General features: G+C 42.8%; 2 protein-coding genes across 2 annotated transcripts; one reads left to right on the top strand and one right to left on the bottom strand.

Moving 5' to 3' along the window:
- Nucleotides 1-3958: 3958 nt before the first annotated feature.
- Nucleotides 3959-13298, bottom strand: exo1 (exonuclease 1). The gene is made up of 13 exons (XM_072690546.1): nt 13138-13298; nt 11286-11405; nt 11074-11197; nt 10316-10453; nt 9818-10030; nt 9495-9682; nt 9096-9198; nt 8597-8822; nt 7072-7309; nt 6255-6783; nt 6053-6142; nt 5564-5757; nt 3959-4237 (listed from the first exon to the last, which is right to left on the bottom strand). The coding sequence occupies exons 1-13, from the start codon at nt 13296-13298 to the stop codon at nt 4174-4176; spliced, it is 2388 nt and encodes a 795-aa protein (XP_072546647.1). The 3' UTR covers nt 3959-4173.
- A 2840-nt stretch (nt 13299-16138) lies between these two features.
- yipf4 (Yip1 domain family, member 4) lies at nt 16139-21701 on the top strand. Its single transcript, XM_072690545.1, has 6 exons — nt 16139-16437; nt 18025-18178; nt 18309-18480; nt 19446-19523; nt 19669-19782; nt 20686-21701. The coding sequence occupies exons 1-6, from the start codon at nt 16380-16382 to the stop codon at nt 20821-20823; spliced, it is 714 nt and encodes a 237-aa protein (XP_072546646.1). The 5' UTR covers nt 16139-16379; the 3' UTR covers nt 20824-21701.
- Nucleotides 21702-22863: the final 1162 nt, after the last annotated feature.

Here is a 22863-nt window from a genome sequence, read left to right as displayed (position 1 = left end):
GTAGAGCACTGCTGTGAGAATCGACAAGCACGATGACCAGCACCAAGAATCATTGACCACTGTTCTGCTGCTGCACAGCTCAATGCTGGGGAGGCTTTCTAACCCCTCTAGCCCACGCCTGACATGAGGCATCGTACTAATAGGTTACTGTTTCCAGATCTGCTCCAGAGTACTATTCTAGACTAGACAAGCTGTGGGGGGTGTGTGTGTGTGTGTGTGTGTGTGCATTTGTACATCTGCGCCAACAACGGGTGCAACTTAAAGTAGCCCAATGAATTAATTAGAAGGGGTGTCCACAAACATTTGGACACATAGGTAGCGGATGTGTGTTTTCCAAGTCTTTTGCTTGCGTGATTAGCTTGGGTAGTCGTCTTCACGCCTCATCGCTTCACATCGGTGCCAAAATCGCTAGTCATATTCATGAAGCTCTTCCGTTCATCTCCAACATTTTAAACATGTAAGAATTCGAGCTTATCTCACCGTGGCACCAGGGACGGCGCGCACTGAACGGACAGGTAAATTCCAGCCTGGGGGTTAATCAGGGCATGAAAGCATGCCAATCACATTCCTGGCTCTTGCTGTTTCTCTAAAACATTGAGGTTAAGATAAGACGGAAAAGCGGGTATCGCATCAAGCTCGTCCACATGTACTCTCGACCTCGTGTTCCTCGGTTCGCTCGTGTCGGAAGAGAGACGCTAGCCGAAGAGATTGGCATGTTTCTGTCCCACCGGAAAAAGGCCTGTAACGAACCTGAGGGAAAGATAAAAGAACAGTACGCCTTGTAACCAGCTCTGGAGTCCTGAATGATCTGTGCTTTAGTCACCGCTGCCAAAACCACATAGTATGCTTGTCAACTGAGGTGTAGCAGGTGCTGGACACTGTGAATGTATTCTGAAGGAATGTCACCAGGCCGCATTGCGATGCTGACGCTTCTTGCAACACCCGTATGCTGCATCACCCCGGACTGACTAGCATGAAGGGCCGCTTTTGTTTACATGGATTTCGGTGGTAGACGTACAGTAGTTCTGTTCGATGATACTTATCTTTACACGTCCCAAGAGCTTATAGAATCAGTAGGCACTCTAGAGGGTCTTTCAATACCTTATACTATTCATAAGAATCAAAGCCACTATGTCCCGAGGACCGCTGGTTCAGCAGCCGGAGCCAGAGAGAGCACAATTGGCCTTGCTCTATCCGGGTGGTTAGATCTCTCTCTCTCTCTCTCTCTCAGCCTGTTTCGCCCCACATAATTTTGGTGTAAGGCTGGCCCCGCATGAGAGAGTCTGCTAGCCGATGCGTAGCCGAAGCTGGCCACCAGGGATGTTGCAACGATGCCAGTTCGAAAAGAGAAGCACATGGTTGTGCAGGTGTCGGAGGAGGCATGTGTCAGTCCTCACCCACCCAGTGTTGGGAGCATCATGTGATTGGGGGAGAGTACTAAGAAGTGGGTTGGATAATTGGCTTAAATTGGCGAGGGAAATCGCGTTAAAATAATACATAAATAAATAAATAGACTGTGGCTGGTTTCTAAGAGCTGGAATAAGGCTAATCTTGGACTAAACTAGGCTTTATTAAGGTCTAGAGCACCAGTACCATAAAGCACAAACTCTGAGTTTACTAAATAAACCTGCACTTTAGAATCCGGTTAAATCAGATTCTGGCTGGTGTTCACCCTTGGTAAGCTTGTTTAGGGAAGGTGTGAATATGGTAATCGACCAAGAGCAAGGCAGCTGCACAGAGACCTTTGAGAAGAGGTGGTCTCAGTCCGTTCTTCCAAGCGAGACTCTGGAGCGGTTTGTTAGTGGCGAGACCTCGACTCAACCCAACTATCAGGTCTTCTCCACTTCCAGGTGTTAACCTGGTATTGCGCCCAGATAATTACCACAGCTACAAACAGATGCCATCTCTGCCCTCGCTCTGTGTTAAACTGCAAAGAAATCTGCAGCAGATTTAGTCCAGAACACAGGGCCTTCTTCCTGTACTTACTTTCTCGCTCCTACCTCAGACCGATCTGACCAATAAGCAGAAAGAGAGAGTTTGTCCTCGCATGGGTTGTTGCGGCGCGTATCGATGTGCTTGAACTTTTTCCTGTGTGAAAACAAACCAAACTCAGCACTAAACACTCCAAGTGTACAAACCCTTGCTAAACTTGACCTTCGTCGTTACACCACAACCCCCTCACCGCACCCCAAACATTTTTCTGGTAAAGTACAGTTTTTGGAATGGTCACATGACACAAAGGCACTCCAGGTATCTGTGACAGCTACAGCCCTCGACTGGCATGATGAAAGATGATCGAGATCCTAACTGATAAGGCCGTTTATCACATCCAGCTGGCTGAAAACAAACCTCAACAACACATGCGACCTGGAGGGGAAACGACCTCACGCTGCAGTGACAAAGGCAGAAACATCGACTGCTGACCAGTCCACCTGGGTTTTTAAAAGCACATTCATAAACACATTATAACACAATATAACAGCTTCATAAACAGGCAGGAACAATGGACCAGTGTCTTGGAAGCATGAAGGCATTTCCTCTGCCAGGATTTGGAGATCTGAAAGTCTTTCACTTCGAACTGCAAAGAAAAGGAGTAGAACTCAAAATACACCTGAAATGGAAGCCTACAATGAGGTAGAGCAAGAAATGAACAACACAGGGGCCAGTTAGCTTTATGTTGTTCTCCTCACCAATGCTACGTCATAATTACTGCAGCCACTGCCTCAGAATTGTACATAAACATCATGAAATCAGAGTTACTTTAAAAATAAATATAAATAAATAAATCAAATAATGCCAGAATCGATGACACCCAATTCCATGCACCTGACAAAAGGGACCCCCAATGCCGCTTTCATTCATTCAAAACCATTCAGTCCACCTCCGCTGGAAAAAGAGTCCTAGATACTATTTTGGGTAAAAACTGGATTTATCTGATCATGTTATTTTATATATATATATATATATATATATATATATATATATATATATATATATATATATATAGGCCTAACTAGAGGTGGGAATGAGAAAATAATTGAACAACTCGAAAGAAGAATTGCTGAGCTGCAAATACAGACCATTTTGAATTCACTGTTAATGGAACGTCATTTACATATACTTGCTCTTTCAGCCTACAGCAGCCTAGTCCTGCCCATTTAGCATACAATAATTAATGCCCATCTATTCATGCTGAAGATTTTACCCTGGACTGCTTTTTGAATGAAGCACAGTTCAGGATGCCCAATCATAGGAGGGTTTGTTTATATACACACAAACACACACCAGTCTTCATTAATAAATAAATAGATAAACAAAGAAGCTGGATAGTGTTGTAAAATGACCCAAATGGATCTCAAGGCCAACATAATAAAGCCCAAAAAATGAAGGACGGGGGGCCCTTTAAAGGCATCAGGCTTTTTTATGAGTATAGTCTTTGTACTAAACACTATATCAACCTTCATCAAAAACACTACGTGGCAAAGTGATAAATGAATAATAAGGGTGCCAGTCAGCATGAAGTCATGCTAATTGACACTATTCGCATTCATTCTTCTCAGCCTCAGGCCCTCATTCACATTAGTATCATGGCGCATTCCCAAACCAGTCCAGCTACGGGCGGCAAACTCACAACTATGCATTGTTTATTCACCTAGCAGTGCAGTGTTTATCACCCAAGTGAGCACACGGTCACTACAGGACTGCTACAACCCTCCCCTTAAGAATTTCTACTAACACATGAAGCTCAATGAAATCCCCTAATGATGTGACTGCCCACTACTGCGCATGTACTCAATGCTCCCAGCGTGGGTGTGCTGCAGTCACTCACTAGTGTGGGTGTGTTGGGTTAAATACAAAGGTGTACTGCTGTGCAATGACAATGAAGGGTGGGTTATTTATTTGTCCTTTTTATTTACTGAAATTAAAAATCATAGTGAGATTCACAGGTTGACTCGAGATAAGATGAACATACACAGTATGTTTCAAGAGTTTAAAGAGCAGGTGTGTAATCCGAGCCCGCCGTTCCGAAAGGCCTGTGGGAGTCAGGTCAGTCTTTACTCTTGGAGAGTGTATTCAGCTGTGTAACTGTATGCCTTACAGTAGAATTCTGCACATCTGGCAACCTGGCCACAGCTGGAAGTGGTGGTGTTTGTTCCATCAAGGGTTGTTCGTCTACACGTTGTCCTTCACTGGTGACATGGGCTTCCCCTTATTCGGGCTTATCTTTGAGTTCTCTCTAAAACAGAGGCACAAAGGAAATTTAGACACTTGTCAGAAACAGTTTACAGTGTAACTTGCTGTTTATATTTATGGCCTATAACCTATTTATAACAGAGAAATATGCAATATAACCATGTAATATAACTGAACACAAAGAGTCACTGATTAAAAACTTAATTTTCTTATAAGAAACAAAGTCACAGACCCTCTCACGTATTACTACTTAAATGCCTAAAATTAGAACCAGCTGCAGACGGTCCTCCAATATAATTAACACGTGAAACAACTGTCAACAAGGCCAGATCAGGTTGTTCTGGCAAGTCAAGCCGGAAAACAGACCACAAGATACATTAAAGAAGGCAGATCTGCTTCTCAGAACCACAAACATTGCTGGCTTCTAGGTCTTCCCACAACTATGACAGATCACCCAGTTGACTCAGCTCAGGAGTGTCTTATTCTAGCCACTCTTACCAGAAAGGAATTTCCTTTCAGCCTTTGCCAGACACCACCTCACTCTGAATTATCTTATAGCCACTCATTGCGCATAAGCATTGAGATGCACCTCAGTCATGCTAATGGCACATGCTAGATTAGTCCCCATCACTACTGTCCAGCATTTAAGCACTGATCTAGTTGGTACTGCTCCGATGTAGTACTGAATGGAATAAATTAAGCTGATGCTTAAAAATACAAAATAACAACCCAGTTTGGATTGTACTTAACTTTACCAACTATAAACAATCAGATATGATATTGAATAAATACATAAAAAAAACCTTTATATTTGCATGGTAAATTTATATATATATATATATATATATATATATATATATATATATATATATATATACACACACACAACAAAAATATATATTATTAAAAATAAATAAATAAATAAAACAAATTATTTATATATATATTTTTTTTATGTTATTATTTATTAATTGTACTTTATGGGATATTGCACTGAACTTTACCAACTATAAACAATCAGATATGCTATAGAATAAATACATAAACATTTGCATGGTAATTTTCTCTCTCTCTCTCTCTCTCTCTCTCTATATATATATATATATATATATATATATATATATATATATATATATATATATATATATATATATATATATATATATATATATATATATATATATATATATATATATATATATATATACACACACACATTTATTTTTATTTTAATTGTACTTTATGGGATATTGCACATTGAGTTGAATTTTGGGGATTAGGATTTAAACTAACCGCAAAAACTAGGACAACACCAAACCTGTAGAAAGGGATTTCAATAAGGAGCAGCATCAGCATCACACGTACATACTTTTTAAAGCCAAAGTTCTTCCAGAGGCCGCTGATGGTGGCCTGCAGTCCTGGGTTGTTCTCGTTACTAACGGCCGCCTTCTTTCCCACAGTGCCTGACTTCTTTCTCAAGCCGCTCACCCTGGCTGGAGCAGAGGGTCTGATCTTACCGCCCTTATCCTGCTCACTGGGCCGCATCCGTGGCAAACCTGACACCTACGGTGCGCGGGGGTGTAAGGAGGGTGGGGGAGTGGGGTTGAGGAAGAGAGGAGTTAGAACGAAAGACAAAAGAATCAACAGTCATCGCAAACTTTCACTTTATTAGGGGTTGTCCCCACCGGTCAAGCCTACACAGCTTTCAGACAGATGCTTACTGAGATACATGCCAATTCATAGATATTTCCCCACCACCGCGACACAACACTCCGCCCACAACAATTAAACCTGAGTGGCCATACGGAATAGCTTAGCTCCGCGTGACGTCAGGGCATTTTGCCCTAGCGTGGCTTACCTTTGTTTTACAGGGTGTAAATTTCACTTCCTCTACAGGAGAGTCGCAGAGAATCACTGAAGAATCAGAACCTTTCCAATGCTCTGCCTCCTGAACACGAGAAATAAGAAGAAGAGGTCAAAATGAGGGTAGAGGGAAAACTGGGGGGAAATAATGGCTTTATTTAATATAAGTTATAATATAAGTTTAGTTTAATGATCACCTTTTCAGGTGAGTCACCAATGACCTGACTTCTGCTCGGTGAATCCTCCACACTAGAAGGGCCGCTGCTGGGCTGAGAGAAGTAAGCGCTGTCCTGAGAGGGAGGAGAACCTGGAGGAGTTTCTATGTCAACAGCACCCTCTACAGGGCAGGACTGACCGGAGCGCTGAGAGGATTCTCCCCAAGAGAAACTATCCTTTTTCCTCTGGAACTGGCGCAGGGCTGAAAGGCCTGAGGGAACGCTGGGGGTTCTGGTCCGGTCTGTGGTAGAGGATGAAGGTGCTGAGACAGTTCTGGAACGTTCTCCACTGCTGCCGGACCACCTGAAGGCCCCAAGGCCCACGCTGGCTTGGCCAGGGGGTGGTGAGATGGAGGGTTCGGTAAGGGGGGCTGCAGTCTCGTTCTCTGTTCCTGTGTCTCTGGCAGGTGAGGGCCTGTCGTCCAGTTTCTCAGAACTGGACGACTCTTCCTTCGCACAGGACTTCTGCTCCTGAGATTTCGCTCCAGAGTCATCTCTGCTGGCAAAAAATCTGAAGGAGATACCAGCCAGAGGTGTCGGTACCCTTGCTAACCATAATTACGGTTCTTTTTTTTTTTCCCCTCAGTTCTCAGCCCACACAACACCAGTTATGACCTTTGCTTGCTGACGTAATCGTTCATAACTAAACTGCAGAGCTTACCACAAATGTCAGATTGTATCACTGTCGACGCACTTAAATAAACAGCAGATGCTTCATGGAAAGTTAGCCATGTGGTGTACTGTATTGTGAAGCTGTGGACCAATTCCCACCTGCTCATTCTATGGGCAGTGTGCTTACCTGCTGCGGGTTCCCTGCTCTCCGTCGTTCTCGTCCGATTGGTTCCTCCACTGCAGCAGCGTGGCAAAGCGGTTACGGGGGCGGGGCTTGCTGGCCATCACCCCACAACCGCTGTCCTTGGCAGTGCTGCGCTCTGCTTCCTTGGTGACTGGAGCTTGAAAGGGAGGCACTGATCTGCAGTGTCTCTTTGGGCTGGTCGAGTACTGATCCAACATGTCCTCTTCAGACACAGTCGATTCTGCACCACAGGAACATATTAAAACAATCGTTATACATTCAGAATTGATCCATGTATGCGCAGTACTGGGCAGATGTTTTGGGTATCTATACAGTTAGAATGAAAAGCTCCAGGTCTGGGCTATAAGTGTTTGTTTACTCACTAAATCACTAACATTCACACAGAACGTGGCAGTTTTTCATCACTGTATTCATTAGAATGTCTCCAAAGCTCTCTTCATGGTAGTCTAGTATTATTTATGGTGCTCATTCAACACCTGGTGATGCTAAATCAGGTGAGCAAGTGATGAAACCGGACAAAATACACATGCTGACTGGGGGTGTCCAGGAGAAAGCTGGAACCGAGCTTTATTCTTCAAGCTAACTCACTTTTACTGTGTTTGTGCATCTGTTGCACTGGGATATGATGTTTCCACAAGAAATATTACAAAATAAATTCCAGAAGAGCATAGAATGCATAGAAGAGGCATTTTCACATACTGGCTGACTCCCTTCGTTGAAACGTGCATATGCAAAGACTGAGTCTCGCCACAGAGGGACAGAGATGAGAGGCGACCTCAGGTTGGCTAAAGCTGTGTCTCATTTGGGTTTGTGTCTTTGCCTGAAATATTATTGTAAGTGGAAGTAGTGCCATGGTATGACTGTGTTCGATTATTTCTTCTAAAACTAACCCACATAAGCCTGAAGCACCTGAAGATGTCCTGAGATATGGCACTGGTGGCCTGCAGTCATTGGCACAAGGCTAAAGGCCAAGTAGATCAGCTCCTCCGCCTCAACATATCACGCCATATACATCACTCCCTCTAATGCGTTATTGCGTTGTTATCTAATGTATGCACACATGCCTAGTTGAAGGATGACTCATCTGACCACATTACTTTTTCCACATCTCTGCAGACCAGTGTTTATGCTTTGCGCATCACTGCACTCTCAAATTTGCATTCGTCTTAGCAATAAGGGGTTGCGCTATAGAGATCTTCATGCAGTTGTGGATGGACTGCTCTTGTTTACACCAACTGATCATATCTGCACTAACGTTCTCAGTCACCTGAGGAACCGGGAAACACTGGGCCTTTAAAAATGGACCTTGGATCTTAGAGAAATTCGACAGCGTTATTAAGTTCACCAACCGATGCTAGGTGGTTGGTTCTGGATCATAACTGCCTCTCCAGCTCATCTCAAAGTTATTCTAGAACTTAGTCTAGTGCTTCAAAACCCAATATTTGGAGGCTTCTACCTTTCTACCGGACGTTCGTACATCTCAGTAAGACAGCCACTCCCTGCTTACCTTCACGGGGTCTTTTGACCTGCGGCTCTCTGTTGGGAAGTTTCAGGCCCTTCACCGTAACAAGCCTCTCTTTTCCCAGGGTGGGAGTGGGTCTGTGAGGGGAGGACTGTGTCGGAGGTTGGGAGGATGTGCCTGGCTTGTAACCCCTGCTCCAGATGCTGCCATGGGTCAGGCTCTGAGCTTCACACCTGTCGCTCCAGCCTCGACTGCGAGGTGCTTTGACGGGCTGTGGGGTGGGATAAAGAGGGGTCAACGTGTAGCTGGTGTAGAAGTGTGGCAATCATAAAGGAACCACATTTAGAGCCTTGTATATCATACTGTTCCATGTATTCTTATAAACATGTATCCCTTATCAGGAAACTGCTATTGTCTTAAGGTCGAACTGGCATTGTTAATTACCTAATTGCCTTAATTAATTGTGTTTTACTAAGCAGTGAAACCATAATCAATAATGACAACTAAATATAGACTGTGGTGAAGACGGTCTTTCAGTTTTTACCTTTACTAAAGGAGCATCCGGGTCGAAATGATCAATTCTCTCCATAGTGTTTATATCCACGTTTCCCAGAGCCATTTGCAGACCTTGCTTGTCCCCCACATTTCTGTAATCAAAACAAATTAAGGGACATCTCCAAGAGATGGAAAGCACAGAGAAATATTCCCTATTGAAGCACGTTCTCCTCCAAATATGGTCTCAAACATTACTAGAAATTTTGCAAATACAGATCTCTAGTAAGACTCAAGACTTGCAGATGTAGATCTTCATTTCAACACACCAACACAACTACTTGAAGACAGAGACAGCAACTGATTAAAACATCCCCATATCAGTGTAATCTCCATCAAGTCCACCTAAAACACATACGATCATTTTAACTCTCCTCATGTGAAAAGATACACTCCTGCATAGCTGAGCGTTGCTGGGTCGATGTGCTCCGGGTAAGGGTTCAGGGGCACCACCTTCCTATTGATGGGGTCAAACACGAGCTGGTACAGGAACGTGTTGTTGGCCTTTACAAAGCCCTCAATGTACTCGTCAGGTACTGTGATGTTCATCTTCAGGTACTGGCCGATCTTCCTGATCACCTAGGTACAACAACAGAGTGGTAATTTCTTTAATGGGATGCACATTAAATCCAGAATTAGTTCAATCTGTCGACATTAATATTCAGAATTTCCAATATTTATCTTAAAAACAAAAAAAACAAAACTAGTTTGTACCTTGAGTATGTCGGGGTTGTTGGCCATTTTTAGCAGCTTGCAAGCTTTGCCCAAACCGATGCCATACAGCGAGGCTAGGTAGTCGCAGCCTGACAGGATGCACATGTAGCGGAACTTCTCCTCCGTAAAGACATCACCCAGCGACCGACAGCGGCCCAGGTGGCACTGCTCGATCTCCAGACCATTCCCCTGCTTGTCCATCTTCAATATTACCTGCAGTGAGGGAGCACAGTACAGAGAACACTGTTTAAGCCTGTTTACACCTGGCATCGTCATCAGATTTCGACCAGATCACTCAAACCACATTCAGAAGTCCCAAGTTCTGCGACTGGATCTCTATCTCTCCATCTTTTTTTTTTCTTTATGTTTATTAGTAATAGTAACATCCGTCTAATATCTGTAAGTCTCCATGAGGACCACCGAAGCAGTCAGACCTGCATCTGACTGAGCACCACTGTAGCCACCAAACCAGACAATTCTCTAGAACAGCTTCATTACCTTTTTGCAGCCAAATGCCAGCAGGTCAGAGTCTTCAGTGATGATAGCTTGAGCTAGTCCACTTTTGTTTAGGAAGGCCAGCTGGGCATCTGCCTCATAAGGGGCCACCACACAATCCACCCCACGCGTCCTGGCAGCCTAAAGACAGTGACAACACAGCGGTATGGTTAAAACAACAGGCGTTACTACACTCTTAAAAATAACCAAAGGTTATTTATATAAATATATGAAAATTAAATAAATAATAACACACACACACACACACACACATATATATATATTCCCTAGCACTAGTAAGGCTCCCAACACCTTTAGGTAGCCGCCATGCTTGGAGGAAATCGCCAGGTCCCCTGACCCTGAGGATCCACTAATCAGACGTAGATCCAAACCCCTTCTTTAAAGCAGTATTATGCAAGAATTTGCATTTGCACTATTGAGAAGTGTCATTTATTTTCATTGCACTGCTGCAAAGCAGCAACTCATGCATTAAACAAGCTACAGGCAGTCGTCTGAAGTAAAATAATTATGTGGCAAAGTAACATTGCAGGATTTTACACAAATATGACTCCGTGCAGCTCCACCAAAGTTCCATAGTCTAGCAGTGACCCGGCCCAGCCCGGCCCAGAATGGGGTGGGGTGCGGTGGCAATGACCGAAACGCCATTCTCCCCATTACAGTCAGTGGTACCATCAACATGATTCTGAAGCTGCAGTTTTAAAGTAAAACAGCTACATAATATGGCTTTAAGAACGTCTTACCTTAATGACTTCATGGGCCATGGAGGGCGTGACATTAACACATCGAGTAAAGCAGTCTCTGGCCTCCGCCAGCTTCCCCTCCCGCAGCAGCTGTTTCCCCTTCTGCAGGTTCGTCTCACGCCGTCTGATATTTAGAGCAAAAGAATAACAGTTTAAGACACTTCTCAGACCACTTCCCTTTCTGCTTTCTAAAAACTGAACTGAGTGCTCACTCTCGCCGCGCTTTCTCCACTTCCCGCTTTGAAGGAAGGTTTCGTCCATCGAACACCAAGATGGGCTTGACTCCAAAGGACAGGAGCATGTCCACAAACTTCATACAGTAGGACACGTACCTGATGAAGATAGAGAGGACAAAACGGTTAGAGATGCATTTACTCCAGAACGTAAATGAGGCATGTGTTGATATTAGCTTCGAATAAGAGCCTTCATTCATTTATGCGTCATTAATATGGCACGAATATGATTAGACTGTTTAAAATAAGTCTTAGTCTTCCACTAAAGGAGCCATTCAGCCACATGAAAATATCATGCTATTACACTCAACCAAACAACCACAACATTAAAACCAAAAACTAATATTGAGGCATTGACTCCACAAGACCTCTGAAGGGCACCAAGCCGTTAGCAGCAGATCCTTTAAGCTCTCCAAGCTGTGAGGTGTGGGGAGACTCCATGGATCACATCAATTATACAGAGATATTGGGAGCCAGCTACACTTCTCCGAAGCACCTTTGGTAGGTACTGACCCAGTCTTCTGGTCATCACAATTTGGATCTTGTAGTATTACACTTGCCCATTTTTTCAACAACTGACTGTTCACTTGCTGTCTAATACGTAGATCCCACCTCTCGACAGGTGCCATCGGTAGCCGATAATCCGTGTTATTCACTGCACCCGTCAGTGGTTTAAATGACAAGTTCGCATTATCATAAACATCATAAAATGATTTTAGCGCAAGTACTGTTTGGAAACGCTTGTTTTGAGCTACTTTCGTCTCTTACAACGACGCCAAAGGCACTTTTAGATGGTATTGTAAACGTTAATAAAATATGAATCATATTCTTGTAGTTTTTATACATTCTAAGTTCGGTCTTTATGCAATTTACTTGATCAAATCACGCTGTTCACGTCAATGCTTGATTTTTAACCCTTTGCAGTCATTACATTTGAACAGCTTGTTAAATGTGGTGCTCATAAATCTGTAAATATTTCTACAAATATTGGTGTGATATTTCTGCCATGTAACGCCAAACTGTCAGAGTATCACAAAACTGTCCTGTATTTACTCCTGAATGTAAATGTCGTAATTAATGAATGCGTTATTAATATGGAACGAACATGATTAGTGAGTGTACGACCCCTAAGAGTCAATATCACAAACAGTCATGAACATATGAACATGCTATTACACTCAAGTGTAATATAAATAGCACCACTACAAATAGCACCACTACCTGCCACTGAGCTACCACACCATGTGGGAGACTGGGGTTCGATTCCCAGTCTGTCGATTCCCCATAATCACCAATAATAGTCCCTGGGCAAGACCCCCAACACTACATTGGCCCTCCTCTGCAACACCAGTTACCTTGTAAGTCGCTCTGGATAAGAGCGTCAGCTAAATGCTGATAATATAATGTAGTAATATCAACCAAACAACCAAAACATTAAAACCACCAACTAACCCTGTGTACATCCCTGTCATACCGAGGCATCGCCTCCACACGGCTGTGAAGGGCACCTTGATCCTCCACCCTTTGCAGCCACTGAATCTGAACAGCTGGTTAAATGTGGGGTTGTAAATATTTCTCCAAATGTTTATGAAATGTCACGGGGTGATATTTCTGCCATATAGAGCCGGATGCTCAGTACAGTGAAGTGTCAGCTGCTGGAGATCACAGCATGCCAGCAGGGGCTTAAAGGTCCTAAAGGATTCGCCTTAGTGACCTACTAGACATGTCATCATCATCATCATCATCTGAAAATACTGAAAAGGCCAGTCCCCCAAAAACAGCAGAGCCCTGCTTCTTACACTAAGGGCCCAACCTGCCAGCAGACACTCACTGATCAGTGGGCTCCCCTTTGGCCAGCTTCTCCGCGCAGGAAAACGCCCCCTTGTGCAGCCAGCAGTAGGTGTCCACCGCCACGGCCTGTCCCTTGTACTTCTTCACATGGACGGGCTCTGAGGCATCCTTTAGGAACTGTAGAAGTCCCTGAATCCCCATTTTAACCTCGGGGCTTCAGACCGAGCGGATAAGCAGCTGCTGGGCTAGTGCTGAGCGTCTCGGTTCAGGAGTCAAGCGACCGTTAGAGGGTCCAGATTTAGAAAGCAGAAGCTCCCATTCAAAAGTCAACCGGCCCCTCAGGCAGGACGGGTGTGTCGAGCCCGATCACTTCCATCGATTTTGAGCTTAACTCGACTAAAACGAGTCCGTCGCCGCCAAAACCGGCTAACTTGTTAGCTAGCTAGCTAACTAACTAGCGCTGGCTAGCTGTTAAACTACTGTGGTTAAGTCAAGGCGCCGACTAAGCAAACCTTTAATGCAGCTAGCTTTCAGGCTACAAACTGTCTCTTTAAATAAGGCGTTTGACGAACTTATTAAGTTAGCTGGACGTGTTTAGAGAGCTAACCCCGTCTTCGTCCGCAGCCGCTCCAGCCCCTCCAGCCCCTCACCACAAGCCCAGTTCGACTTTGGCGGCAAAACCTGACGTCACACGGTGAGACGGAGGCCATTGGTCAGGCTGTTCCTCGCAGCCAATCACTGAGCTAGAAGTCGAGCCGGGGAGAACTAACGCCATTGGTCAGGCCTATTTGGCGCAAAGTTTTATTAATAAAATAATAATAATAATAATAATAATAAACAAGTGTTATTAAAAGAGAGTAGTTACTTTCTCAGAAAATTACGATTAAAAATACGAATTAATAACGTTGCTCTTCTGCGTACGCTTCCTGCTCAGCATTGTCACAACGGAAATGTAATTATGTATGATTATTTGGTAATAATAATAATAATATTAATAATAATAATGACAAGCATATTGTGTAATTCTGCAAGTTAAAATATGCAAGGTGTGTAAAACTGTAAAGATTTTAGATACAGTTTGTAAACATTGCAAACACCTTATATAAACCATATATATATAAATAACAATAAACTAAAATGGACTGTTTTTGAGACGTAATATATATATATATATATATATATATATATATATATATATATATATATATATATATATATAACAATAAACTAAAATGGACTGTTTTTGAGACGTAGTATATATATATATATATATATATATATATATATATATATATATATATAAATAACAATAAACTAAAATGGACTGTTTTTGAGACGTAGTATATATATATATATATATATATATATATATATATATATATAACAATAAACTAAAATGGACTGTTTTTGAGACGTGTTTTATATATATATATACTACGTCTCAAAAACAGTCCACTTTAGTTTATTGTTTACGTGACATCAGGCATTATGTACGAGAACTGCACATATAGTGTTGCTATAAAGGGAATTCTTATGGATTGATCTTTAGGACCTTCCGTGGTGGGATGCACTGCAGCCACACCTGCTCAAACACATGACCTTCATAGATGAGTCATCCTGCATCTTCACCACAAAAATCAGCACCCAAAGTTTTCGAATGAAGTCTTTTAGACATAGGTGAGCCGAAAACAAAGGTGTGTTTGGAGGCAAAAAGGCTGTAGCATTACATGCAAAGAACACCTCTCCAACTGTTAAAGCATAGAGGTGGATTGATCCTGCTTTGGGCTTGTGTTGCAGCCAGTGACACGGGGAGGGAAGAATGGATTCAATTAAATACAATTAAATACCAACACATTCTGGAAGCACACGTTACACAGCCTGCAAAACGCTCTTCTGGTCATCAAAAAGTTTAAAAGTTTATTTGTGTAATAACGAGCTTTAGATAGATTTGTTTGGAATGCCCCCAACTCTGAATGAATATAATTGTATTTTGAATTGATTGTATTTAAGGTATTTAGTATCAGCTACCACAATATATTTCAATGACACTCTCGCATCCACACACAAATACAAAACAAAGCACACAAACAAACAAACAGATAAATACACACTACTGAAGTGTGTTACTGGATTCAAACTTGCTAATGCTCACAATCTGCTGCTTGTTTTGTTACAGTAATGCAGAAAGTACATTTTGGAGAGAAAAAAAAAGGAAATGAAAGATAACATTTTCTCTAAGCTGACATGTTGTTTCTATGGAATAATAATAATAATAATAATGAAAAAACAGCACCTAATTATAGTTTTTCTAAATTGCTAAGTCATTATTTTGAGATGATTTCTCATTATTTCGAGATACTTTCTTATTATTTTGAAATCCTCTCATTATTATTAGTTGCTAAGGCTAAGTTATTATTTTGAGAAAGTTCCTTGATATTTGTTTTGATGATTTCTCATTATTTTGAGATACTTTCTTAATGTTTCTTTTAGATTATTTCAAATTATTTTGAGATGCTAATGCTAAGTTATTATTTTAAGATACTTCCTTGATATTTTTTGTTTTTAATGATTTTTCATTATTTTGAGATACTTTCTTGATTTTTTTATATATATTTTTTAAAAATATTTTGAAATTATTATTTTTAGATGCTAATGCTAAGTTATTGTTTTAAGTTCTTTTTTATTTTGTTTGATGATTTATCATTATTTTTAAAAACTTTCTTGATGTTTTTTTATTAATAATTTCTAATTATTGTAAGATTCTCTCATTATTTTGAATATATATACTTTCTTGATATTTTTAAAATATAATTTCATATTCAGATACTAATGCTGTCATTATTTTGACATGGCAACTATTTTTTTGCGCTTTCATATTTTATAAATATTTTATATATACATATTTTAGCTACTGTATATTTTGCAAAAGCACCGGACGAGCTCCAACGTCCCGAGCACGCAGTTCGGGGGAGGGTCTTGAGGGCAGCACGGGTCCCTCAGAGAGGCTGGAACGCACCCTGCAGTGTCCCGGGTTGAGCGCTGGAGGGCGACCGTCCCGCCGCCCCGCTGTGGAGATTTTGACGTGTCGTCTCTGCTGCACTTCCTCTGTTTTTCAGGTTGATGTTCTGGACGGGCCGAGGCCGAACTTCGAGCGTTTCACCTCAAAGCCGTCCCGACCGGACTATGGTGTGAGCGCTGCTGGACCAGCACCGCCTCTGTGACTCTGCCTGGACGCTGAAGGGAGCTCGAGCTGCGGGGGGAGATCAGCGCCAACCGCCAACAATGCAGTTCTCTCCGACCAGCGGGGATTTTACCTTCGTCTCGTCGACTGACGCCGAAGGTACCTTAGCTGGACAGCTTAGCCACAGCGGCGACCCGGAGACCCAGAACCGAGCTCCGGATCCCGCGAGACGGTGTCGTTAGTTCAGGCTTCAGCAGCGATAATCTACTGAGCGGGCTAGCTGGTTAACCTAGCTACCCTAGCTAACACACACACACACACACACACACACACACACACACACACACACCAGTCCTAAACACAGGAAATCTACATATGCTAATAGTTAGCTACAGGTCTACTAAACTACTGACAGCACGGCTAGCTAGCTAAACTACTGACAGCACGGCTAGCTAATTAAACTACTGACAGCACGGCTAGCTAGCTAAACTACTGACAGCACGGCTAGCTAATTAAACTACTGACAGCACGGCTAGCTAGCTAAACTACTGACAGCACGGCTAGCTAGCTAAACTACTGACAGCACGGCTAGCTAGCTAAACTACTGACAGAACGGCTAGCTAGCTAAACTACTGACAGCACGGCTAGCTAGCTAAACTACTGACAGCACGGCTAGCTAGCGAAACTACTGACAGCACGGCTAGCTAGCGAAACTACTGACAGCACGGCTAGCTAGCGAAACTACTGACAGCACGGCTAGCTAGCTAAACTACTGACAGCACGGCTAGCTAACTAAACTACTGACAGCACGGCTAGCTAGCTAAACTACTGACAGTTTAACTACTGACTACTTTAATTGGCCGTGCTGTCAGTAGTTTAGTTAGCTAGCCGTGCTGTCAGGAGTTTAATTAGCTAGCTGTGCTGTCAGTAGTTTAATTAGCTAGCCGTGTTTAACTACTGACAGCACGGCTAATTAAACTACCGACAGTGTAACTAAACTACTGAAATAATCATTTTCTAATTTAACTACTGACAGTTCAGTTTATGTGCTGACAGTGTAATTTAACTACTGACAGTTCAGTTTATGTGCTGACAGTGTAATTTAACTACAGTACAATTTAGCTACAGGCAGTGACATTTCACTTCTGACAGTTGAGTGTACATGCTTACAGTATAATTTAACTACAGACAGTGTAATGTAACTACTGACAGTACAATTGAACTACTGTGTAATTTAGCTGCAGTATAATTGTAACTACTGACAATACAGTGTACATGCTTACAGTATAATTTAACTACTGACAGTGTAATTTAACTACAGTATAATTTTGCTACTGACAGTGTTCTTTAACTACAGTATAATTACTGACAGTGTAATTTAACTACAGTGTAATTTAGCTACTCACTGTTGTTTAGCTCCTGACATGATCATTTAGCTCCTGACATTATAATAGGTATATTATAACTACTGACAGTATGGGATGCAGTTATTGTCATTATTTACTTACAGTATAATGTAGCTACTGACAGCATAACTTGGCTACTGACAATGTAATTTAGGCACTGGCAGTATAATTTACCTACTAACTGTATAATTCATCTATGGACTGTACAGCCGAACTACTGACAGTGTAATTTAGTTATTGGCAGTGCAAATTGACTACTTGCACAACCGTCTCACTGCTGCTGACACTGGGGTTTGGCTACTGACCACACAGTTCACCAGCTGTGTACTGTCCTCTGCAGAACTGAGTGGCACCATCGACGCCCCGGATATCAAGCTGAACATGGGCGGCGATCAAGGCAGGGATGCGTATGCCACCACCTTCCTTAGGCAAAGAGGTTACGGCTGGCTGCTGGAGGTGGAGGAGGACGAATCCGAGGACACTAAGCCTCTGCTGTACGTTTTTAGGGTAGCCACGAAAAACGTCAAGCTTGGAGGCAGTTTGGAGACATTGATGCTTGTTATCACAAGTGTTTCCCCTCAATCTCTCATCTTTTCTAATACTGTTTCTGTCTCTTCTCAACAGGGAGGAGCTGGATATTGACCTGAAGGACATCTACTATAAGGTCAGATGTGTGCTGATGCCTATGCCATCGCTGGGATTCAACAGACAGGTGGTCCGCGACAACCCCGACTTCTGGGGGCCACTGGCCGTCGTGCTCCTCTTCTCCATGATTTCCATCTACGGACAGTTCCGGGTGAGGAATTACTAATCGTTCATTTCAGATCCAAACAGTCACAAGTCCTCTAGTATGAGAGAGTCGGGTGTGGCGTTCCTAGGTGGTCTACTAGTGTGTTGCCAAGTGGTTGCTGTGGTACCCCATGTGATTGGTTGGGTGTTGTGTCATTGGGACATAGGTAGGGTGCGCAGAATTTTGCAACCCATTCACTCCTGGTGGGGAGGGTGGGTAGTCTGTCGCTACATGGAAAGCCTGGACGGGTTCTACTGTAAATAAAATGGACGAAGAATAATAATAATAGAGATCGGATAATGGATAATATAATTTTCTTTGTGACATGGAAGATTTTGGGCCCCATTGTACACCGTTGCTCAAGGCACCTCACGATGCTCATTGCTGTCTTACACCTCGGCAACAGTCTACTTTCACGCCTTCCGTTTGCATCGTTTAAACGACGACAACGCTCACAAATATATCTATACCGATGGGCGCGGTGGTCTCGAAATAAGGTGTGTTCAAGACGATTTCTGGCGTATTGCTGAAAACACAGGAGCTCCACTGACTAAAAAACAATCCAGGCAGACGTTAACAGTCAGACGTTCGTTGCTATCTTGGCCAGACGCTTGTACACCCCCCCCACACTTAACACCACTGAAATAGCAATCCGCCAAAGTCAGACCGCACCTGGCTCTTAAAGGGAGCGGCGAGCGGCGTGCTGATTTGTTTATTACTGCACGTTACGCCCCAAAACACACCCGTGATTCATTAAGAGACTCAGTACATGACTGTTGCGCTTTTCAAGCTGCGCAAGGCCAACTTTTCTCGATGGTATGACGGCAAAGACACGCCCGAAATCAAGATGCTCGGTGCTCGGTTGGCGGCCCACGGTCGCTAAAATAGAGCCTAATACAACAATTGCAATACTTTAAATTAGGATGCTTCCTCACTGAAACCACTCAAGCTTATCTTATTTTTATCCCTAGGTTGTGTCCTGGATAATTACCATTTGGATATTCGGCTCTCTGACGATTTTCCTCCTTGCACGAGTGCTGGGTGGAGAGGTAATACTATGAAAGTGCTCACTGGTGTAAAATTCATTCATATATATATATAATATGTGTGTGTATGTGAGTGCCTAGCAGAGAGTGACATGTGCTAACCCCCATCATTCTTTAGTAAGACAACTTCTCTGTTGTTCTTATCCAGGTTTCCTACGGTCAAGTTCTCGGAGTGATTGGATACTCCTTGCTCCCGCTCATCGTAATAGCTCCCGTGCTCTTGGTTACTGGGAGTTTTGACATTGTCTCTACGCTCATAAAGGTAAACCCAACCTAACAGGAAGTAGAGGACATTTGTCACACTAACACTGTGGATCTGATCTGGGTGTCGTCTGTAAATTGAGACACTCACAGCTTTACTACCTGCACATACAGCTGCGGACAGGAATAGACATTGACGAATTGGACTAAATTGTAGACCGCCAATCAGACAGACAGGAAGGGAGGGGGGAGTGTGAGCATACAGCCTCGATAAGATGGATAGATACAAGAATGGAACAGTATGTAGGATATAAATGCTGCTCTCTTCCTGTATGCTCACACTAACCCCTTTCCTGTCTGTCTACAACTGAGTCCAATTGGTCAGTGTGTGTTCCTGTCCACAGCTGTGTGTACAGGTAGTCTGTAAAGGTCAGAGGTTCTAGGCTGCATGTCTCAGTCTACAGTGCAGTGACCCTGAGATGGTGGTGGTGTGCTTTTCCACATCCTCATGCTTTTCCTCATTAACTCTATGCAATTTATGCATCATTTTTGGCTCCAGTCATCCGTTGGCTCCATTCGAGCTACTGTTTAAAAAAATAATAGTAATAAATATATTGCCAAGTGGTGATTTCCTGGGTCCAAGCACTGTTATTAGACAGAGGGGACCCAATATACAGTGCAGTTACGCTGGTTCAAGTGGACACAGCAGTGCTGCTGGAGTGTTTAAACACTCGTAGCTCATCGCAGCTGCACACAGGACGCTGTTGTGGCTGGATATTTCTGGTTGGTGGACGATTCTCAGTCCAGCAGTGACGCTAAAGGGGTTTAAAAAAAAAATAAATAAATAATGACGTACATTTGAGTTTCTAGTGGTCACAAAATAATATGTTGAGGCCACCAAATAATATTATCTTGCTGCCTCAGTTTAAATTACCTCACACTTATTTTCTAACATTTATTTCAGCTCGCTGGAGTATTCTGGGCTGCATACAGCGCTGCGTCGCTACTCGTCGGTGACGAATTCAAGACCAAGAAGCCCCTCCTCATATACCCCATCTTCCTTTTGTATATCTACTTCCTCTCCCTGTATACTGGCGTGTGATTGGACGGCGCTGGCCTCGGTTGGCACGTTGCCTGGACATTGACAGCGCACCGCGGGGAGGGACACCGCAGGACTGTTTACACGGACGCAGAAGAAGGAGCATGGAATCTTTATTTCTTTATTTCTTTTATTTCTTTATTTTACCCGGATTACTCCTCCACAGTGACGGGCGAAGAGGACAGAGCTGATGTATTTAATGTGGTTAACTTTATATCCACCAAAAAGGTGGAGCTTTTCCTGAGCAAGCCGTGCATTTAGATGTTGCTCTTGCACAGAGAACTCTATTCATGTGAAGGGTATCCTACGTTATACAGAATACACTAAAGAAAATCCTTCATTTCTAGACAGCGCGATTGGATCTGGTACACACACACACACACACAGTCATGCGTCAGACACCCGTTCACCTGTGTGCTATTAAGCCTAATGCTAAAGATATCTGTAATTCATCCCAGTTCCAAATTAAACGTTGACCAGACTCATTTCCTCTGTGATATTTCAAGGCGACTGGGATTTGTCTTCTTCATTATTGTCGGCTTTTTTTTTTCCTTGCAGTTTTGATTCTTAACTTATGAATTTAATCAGAAAATAATGAAAGGGTTGTAGGACACAAGTGAAACAATGTCTACTAAGAATGGGTGCCTTTTATTAGTCGTTTTTTATGGCTGTGGTTTATTTTATTGGACTGTAAATGTAGCCAAAACTAAAAAAATGTGTATACTATGTGTATAACTTGCGATCCACGACAACTTTATACTTCGTGTATGGAACACACACCCAACGGATTGTAACGAGGTTCTTCAAGAAGAATTCAAGTCCAGAAAAATTGTGGTGTTCAGATACAAGTCATTAATTTGAATAAAAGATGTTCATCTCGATCTGAGAGGTTTTTTCCCTCCCTCCCACACACACACACACACACACTCTCTTCTCTTTGGCAACAGTAATGCTGACTGGCCAAGACTGACCGCCACACCGTTTATTGTGTCGTCTTTCCTCTTGTAGGCCATTGTTAAGATTTGTGAGTGCTTACAACATTAAAAAAGGCTATTGTGTACTAACTGAATGTTATTCACTTATTATAGTATAATGCAGACGGCAGTTTCAGTTATAATATTCTATTTAATGCAGTGGCTTTTCTTTATTTATTTTTAATTTATTATAATGTTATGATATATTAATAATATGTGTTGAGCACGTTGAGTACATTTTAGTTTATAATAGACAAGACTCATACTGACCATTAGTGCTGAACCTATCGGTGCAGTGAAACACACACAGTAACAGTGAACACACATGCCCGGAGCGGTGGGCAGCAGTCACTGTGGCGCCCTGGAGAGCAGAGAGTATGAAGGGCGTTGCTCAAGGGTCCTGTAACCGGCCTATTATATAACCAGCGCATCAATAATTCAGTAAAGGGGTTTAAAACTAGCATCCATCCACTTTCTTATCCATATCTTTCTGGTCATGGTCACGGAATCATTGGGGGTAAGGCAGTAATAACCCCTGGACAGGACACTGGACACCCCCCCCCCACACACACACACACACACACACACACCCTCACCCTCACAGGCACACCTATTCTTATACATTTAATACATTACTGATGTTATGCTAGATTCTGTAGAGTAGCACCTCTTCCATCATCCTTGTCAGTTTGAGACAACTCACTGCCTTCTATGGTTTGCATATATCTTGTACTACAATACCCAGCATGCATTACGCAGATCTGTACAGTTACAGGTCAGGCAAGCTGGTATTCTGCTGTTATTTGAGAGGGGTCTGGTAGCAGTAGGGGCCCCACAGTGCAGTTTTGAATCCATTGTGGGTTGTTTGATTGAACATGCCCGATGCGATCCAATACCATAACAGCACCCCCCCCCCCCCCACACACACACACACACACCCCCACCGTCCAAACAAGCACTGTATCACTCCGCTCTGAACGTAAGACAGCAAGAATGACCCCAAACGAAACTAAAATCATAACAAACGGACAAGAATGGACAAACAAATGTAATGAGCTGGAGATAGAAG

This window comes from Salminus brasiliensis, chromosome 10, assembly GCF_030463535.1.
Source record: "Salminus brasiliensis chromosome 10, fSalBra1.hap2, whole genome shotgun sequence".
Taxonomy (NCBI): Eukaryota; Metazoa; Chordata; class Actinopteri; order Characiformes; family Bryconidae; genus Salminus; species Salminus brasiliensis.
The sequence above is the reverse complement of the archived record's forward strand: the minus strand, read 5'-3'. Positions and strand labels throughout refer to the sequence as shown.